The 6175-nt window shown below is 34.3% G+C and overlaps 1 protein-coding gene across 2 annotated transcripts in view; it reads left to right on the top strand.

Annotated features, from left to right (window-relative positions):
- LOC117107241 (3-ketodihydrosphingosine reductase-like) overlaps positions 1 to 5972 on the top strand; it is a 13219-nt gene extending 7247 nt beyond the window's left edge. The window contains exons 7-10 of one of the 2 annotated variants that reach the window (XM_033248873.1): positions 671 to 754; positions 2703 to 2786; positions 3737 to 3838; positions 5041 to 5972. In XM_033248873.1, coding sequence (XP_033104764.1) covers positions 671 to 754; positions 2703 to 2786; positions 3737 to 3838; positions 5041 to 5166 — 396 coding nt within the window. In that variant the 3' untranslated portion in view covers positions 5167 to 5972. The remainder of the gene's footprint in view (positions 1 to 670; positions 755 to 2702; positions 2787 to 3736; positions 3839 to 5040) is intronic. The other variant, XM_033248866.1, reaches the window with a different exon arrangement.
- Positions 5973 to 6175: the final 203 nt, after the last annotated feature.

Consider the following 6175-nt stretch of genomic DNA (forward strand, 5'->3'; position numbering starts at 1 on the left):
GGTCAAGGTTGAATGTCATGTATCTTAGTTTCCCGTGCACACATAAAAATGCGCACATACGCGTGCGTCACAATTTTAAAATGCACAAAGTCACTTTTTGATTAAATTAGAGCATGTTTCAGGCCATTTTGAGCATTTCAACATTTTTCAAACGTTCAGCGTCGTGCGCACACTTTTACGCATGCAGCACATACGGAATCTAGAAATTACATTTTTTTACATTTTCGGTTCCTGACACTGTATACACATATTTCCATTCTTTTCAGTCATCTTAGTGCTAATAGCAATGCCGTATGCGCATCAAACATAGGAATCCTTGTACACGTTTTTGTCGACATACAGTGAAAACATGCTAAAATCCGACCTCCATCAGGCCTGTAATCAGGTCCATGGGAAGGGGTGTTTCCTGTAGGCCAAGTTTAACTCAGAAGTGTTTCTTTACAAGACAAAGTTATAATAAAATACTACCACAGTAGTAAACTGATAAAAAAAAAGTGGTGCGGGGGGGGGGGATTCTGCCGAACTACAACCCCACTCCCCCTGGTTATGTGTCTGTCCATTCATATAACAATATTTTTTAAGGAACAAATTTACTTTTGGAAATTGTATCTTATCTTTCTTATATTTAAAAAAAATTTTATATATTTTTTTTATTACTTTTTTTCCCAAGGTGAAACCATATGATATCTATGTGACTGTGAACTGCCCTCCAGACACAGATACGCCAATGCTACAAGCAGAGAGTAATGATAAGGTGAGGTCGCTAATTAGTGGCTTATTTCCAGAAAGATAGACCAAAACTCTATCCACACTATGACATTTTCATGTAACAAGTTTGTGTGATGTGCCCATATATGGGCATTGTGATGTCATATTATGCTGAAATGTGGGCATATCACATTTATTTGTCACATAAAATTTGATAGTGCTCTTTCCACACTATGTGACAATTTTGTATGACTTGCCTAATATGGGCATGATGATGTGATTATGCCCAATAATCCAGTATTGCAATATTTTATGGGCAGCCGACTATCCGACCAATCTTGACAAATTACTTAAGTTACAGAAACGTATTATTCGTATTATATCCTTATCCCCCCTTGATTCTCCGTCCGAATTTTTATTTAAGAAATTAAATGTTCTTAATATTTATGATCTTCACAAAATCCAAATTTCCTCTTTCATGTTTAAATATGTCAATGGACTATTGCCTTCATCAATTTCTAATTTATTACCAAATATCTCTAATTCCTAGATATATTTTAATAAAACCTCTTAAAATTGATGTATCATTTTCTAGACTAACTAAAACAAATTTTTTTATTACTATAACTGGCCCTAAATTATGGAATGAATTGGATGATCAACTAATAAATTGTAATAATTTACTAACTTTTAGAAATCGTATGAAAAAAATGTATCTTTTTAATTATTCTGACTAGTAACCTTTTATAATTATGGTTTGTGCTTTATAGGTCTTGATTTATTCATGTGTATTATAGTGTACCGTATATCTTTTTGATTAATTTTTCCTTACTATTATTATTTTTATTATTATTTTATTATTTATGGGTCAGGTTGAGACAAGCTGACGCTTCTAGACCTGATCCAAATCATAATTTCAATATCTATTATTTTGTTCTTAACAAATGCGATTGACTTTAATTTTCATATTTTTCACTCAAATTCATTATGTTTTATGATTATGTTATGGTTAAATAAATGTTGAAGAAGAAGAAAAAAAAATATGGGCATGATGATGTGATTATGGCCAAATATGGGTACATCACATTTATATGTCACATCAAATTTGAAGGTGTGGACAAGGCTTTAAGATCTGTCCACACTATCAAATTTTATGTGACAAATTTTGTGTGATTTGTCCATATATGGGCATGATGATGTCATATTATGCCCAAATATTGGTATATCACATTTATTTGTCACTACATTACATTACCCACCCTCCTCTTGGTGCTCCACAGTCACTAAGGTAGTTTGTTATTAGTTTAGTGATTGTTTATAATTATAATTCTGGATTTATATAGCGCCTCACGTTGACACAACCTCGAAGCGCTTGAACATTATTACCCCCGGATCACTGGATCAAGCACATATGGAACACACACTCAAGCCCCATAGGAGAATTCCATAATGTTGCAGCTGTATTCAGCGCAGGCTGTGTTTGAACCTACCAGGTACCCACTTGTACTCCTGGATGGAGAGAGACAACCGTAGATAAAGTGCCTTGCCCAAGGACACAAGCGACTTGCACAGCGAGAGTTTATATAGCACCTTTCCTTTAGGCTACAAAGCATTTTGTTATCCCAGGTCATCGGTTCCATATGTTTAATTGCTGCCGTATTGGCACAGTAGCAGGCAACCCCACCAGGTACCCATTTATACTCCTGGGCGGACAGAAGCAACGCAGATGAAGTGCCTTGCTTGAGGACAGTAAACATTGAGAGGTTTAAACCCCAACCTCAATGCTGGGACGCCAAAACATTCTGCTGAGCAATTAACCGCTTCCATTTTCAACAGTTCTTTGATGTTTTTTTCAATGTGTGTTTGCATCTGTAAAATGTCATAGGAGTGATGTTTTAGTCTACCTGACATGTTGTCGTAATGAATAATCAGTATGTTTCCAAACACATCACTCCTATTTTTTGATGTTCTTATAAACTTCTTCCTTCTTGCAGCCAAAAGAAACACAATTAATTTCGGAGACTGCTGGATTATTTCAACCAGATGTCGTCGCAAAAATAATTCTCAAAGATTCTCAGGTTTGTATAATAACCATGCTCATTTCTTTAGGCAAGATTTATATCATCATTTGGGCAGTAGGTTAATGTACTTGTCATTTAAATCACATAAAGTAAACATTATAAATATGTATAATATTCATAAAATCCGGGTCTTATTCCTTCAATATAAGAACAGATATTACTAAAAGTAGTTCAACAATTTTTTTTATAAACTTAAATTAATTAATACATATAACTTTAGAAATACAAGAAAATCAGATACTATTCCTCTTGTAAGATTAAAAAAAAAACCATTTTTTTGCAAAATTTAATGATCCTAAATTGTGGTATGAACTAAAAAGTGAAACCATTAGTTGTAAAAAGAAAATATTTTTAATGGTAATTTATATCAAGTCTAAAGTTCTTTACATCTGATATAATTCACAATTAGCAATAACATAATTTATGATATGAAAATGTTTCTGCATGATATATATATAAATGACTATGTAATTATAATGAATTATTCTTAAATAAAAAAAAAAAGCAGCATAAAGTATATCTATTATTTTTGCATTTATGATAAAAAATCTAGAGAGCAGCTTAGCTCAGTTTGGAAAACTGGTATTAGCTATTGTGTGTGCGCTGAACCGTGGACATCTCTAGGTCCCTGGTTCAATTTCCATTGCTGCCTCCTTGTGTTTCAGCTGGAGGGCCGAAATACAAGTTACAGTAGTGTCCTTCAGATGAGACGTTTAAGCCGTTAGTTCCTGTGTGCATTTATGGCCCATGTGCACGTTAAAGAATGCACTCAAAACGAGTAGGGGATTATCTCACTGTGTACTGCCCAATCACCACTAGAAGGACCCCACTGGAAATAGGTCTTTCTTCAAACTTTTCATGGGTTATCCTTGGTGTTTACACCAAAATTAATCCATCCATCTATCCAATCATTTCTTGTTAATTGCTCATGTTCACTTTGCATTCAGCGTGGTGTGTTCTTGAGCTATGTTGGACTTGATGGATTTCTTCTGAAGCAGATAACTTGTGGGATGTCAACTGTTATATCAACTGCAGAAGCACTCCAGCAGGTTAGACTGTTGTCTCCCTAAATGAGCGTAGCTCAGGGGAGGCCATTTTGTTTTCTATGTTCTTAATAATATTCTTGTTTCCTGTTACATACCGTATGCAATACAATTTAGGCATTAATATACTGCATTATGTTATCGTCTCTTTTTAAAAACTTGATAACACCATATTGATAATAATTTAATGACAATGATTATTTATTTATTTGATGATTTGGTAATAATGTGCTATATACATAATGCATATGCTTTGCACTCTTTAACTTGGTCATAATAATAATAATTGTTGACTTATAGAGTGCATATTGTAAAGACTACTATGTGATTAACATAAATGTCGAAAAAAAACCCAAAAAACCCGACCAATAGTATTAGTTAATTTAACCCTAAAGACATGCTAATCTTACTCCTTAAATTAAGTTGACCCCAAGGAGCTCATCTGCTCTTTGTTCAGCTATGTAATCAAACATCTGTGAAGCACATCCTCAGCTCTCTGGAGAGCAAGATTCCATAAAAGGCAAGAATCAATGCTTGGTATTGGATCCTATTAAGTACCCACTTATTCAGTTCCTTTGACTTGGGACAGTGCCATGAGCGCATGTTACGGATATGGTGCTATACATAATTCACATTATTATTACTGTAAATGTTCGAATAAGCGCTGCTCTCGATTAAGCACCGCTCCAAACATGATTTTTTTTGATAGGCATCGCTCTCGAATAAGTGCTGCTGCGCATGATTTTGAGTGAATAAGCACCTGAGTGCAATGAAACACAATTTGAACGCTGTATACAATGTATACAGCGTTTTCAAATGAATAAATAACACAATGAAGACACAAGCATTTCTTTATAAACGTTTATTTACGATGATGTAGGGTCTATGATAGGCCTAACAAACTATGGGAATACGTGAGATTGGTAACAATAGGAACAATGGAAAGCGCCATGCCAATATTTTTTTAATAAGCGCCGCTCTCGAATAAGTGCCGCACTGAAGCCTCCAAAAATGTTATAAGCGCCGCAGTGCTTATTCAAGCATTTACAGTATTTATTCTCCTGGGTCACAAGAGAGAGAGACACAAGGTAGATAAAGTGGCTTGCTCAAACAGATGAGCACAAAGCACAACAGCAGACTTTTTGTCTTAAAAAGCAACAGTTTTCTTGCTTCATAAATGAATTTGTTTTTACATTTCCTTTGTATAGGTTTTTCTGGTGGGGATTTGCAGAGCCATTGGTCTATTCTACCTTACATCCTTTGACAAGATTGTACACAAATGCAAAAGGGAGCGTGAGATGGCGGCTATCACAGAAAAAAATAAAAGTGAATAAATTCTAAGGGGGACACTGAACCAGGCTCAGGGGATTGATGTGAGGGTCTGGGGTGAATAAGCAGCTTTCGATTTGGACGACGCGGCGTTTTATGACGGGCAGTGGAGCGTGAAACCGTACTGCGCATGCGAATACATGCGAAGTCGTTTGTTGTGTGGATTTGACAACGGGCTTTGAGCGATTTGGCGTTGTGTTGACTACGGCAACGTGAGTTTTATAAATACGCGCTCGCTGTGGCGCCTGCATAATTTGATCACGCAATACGAGGGAGCGCGTCGTCCTGTAAATCGAAACAGCTTTGATGTTGAGACGGGAAGTGCATAGTATGACATTCATGGTTGACTGAATTCCCCGTCGCAGCTCCCCGCGTCGCCCATTTCGAAAGCTTGCTAATGTCTAGCAGAGGTCGTCCTGGTGCTATATTTGAATTTAATTTTGTATATTTATAACTTTAATTTGGTGTATATGATATCACTATTCAGCATGGTAATTATTAATAAATATACTTAATATATAACCATCAGTTTTCTAATTAGAATTATTGGTAATTCACTTTAATTAATTTATCTTAAATTTTATAAATAAGTGGGTGTGGTAACTTAATATTAATAATTTAGATAAGTGGTTGGGAATAATAATTTTTTTTTTTAATTAGCTAATTGTTCTTTATTATGCAGGTAGTAACTAATAGTTAATGCTGAATACTATTGTAATTCACATTTAATATTTTACAAATATTTAATCAATAATTTTAATACAATGAAGCAAAAAATAAAGGTGATAACAAACTCAAGTAAAATTCGAAATCCGTGTATTTATTGTTTCATTGCAATATATTTTGAATTATATAATTTGAATCAGAAGATTTACATCAAAAGTATTAAAATCTTACATAAAACTCCATAATCATTCTAATTAAAATTACAATCATTCAATGAAAATATTATAAGTACAAAATTGATAAAGAGAAACATCATAAAAGTAAAAAAAAAAAAAAAAGAAATAGCAA

This window comes from Anneissia japonica, unplaced genomic scaffold (genome assembly GCF_011630105.1).
Source record: "Anneissia japonica isolate Jap-2015-1 unplaced genomic scaffold, ASM1163010v1 scaffold3945_len365852_cov175, whole genome shotgun sequence".
Classification (NCBI taxonomy): domain Eukaryota; kingdom Metazoa; phylum Echinodermata; class Crinoidea; order Comatulida; family Comatulidae; genus Anneissia; species Anneissia japonica.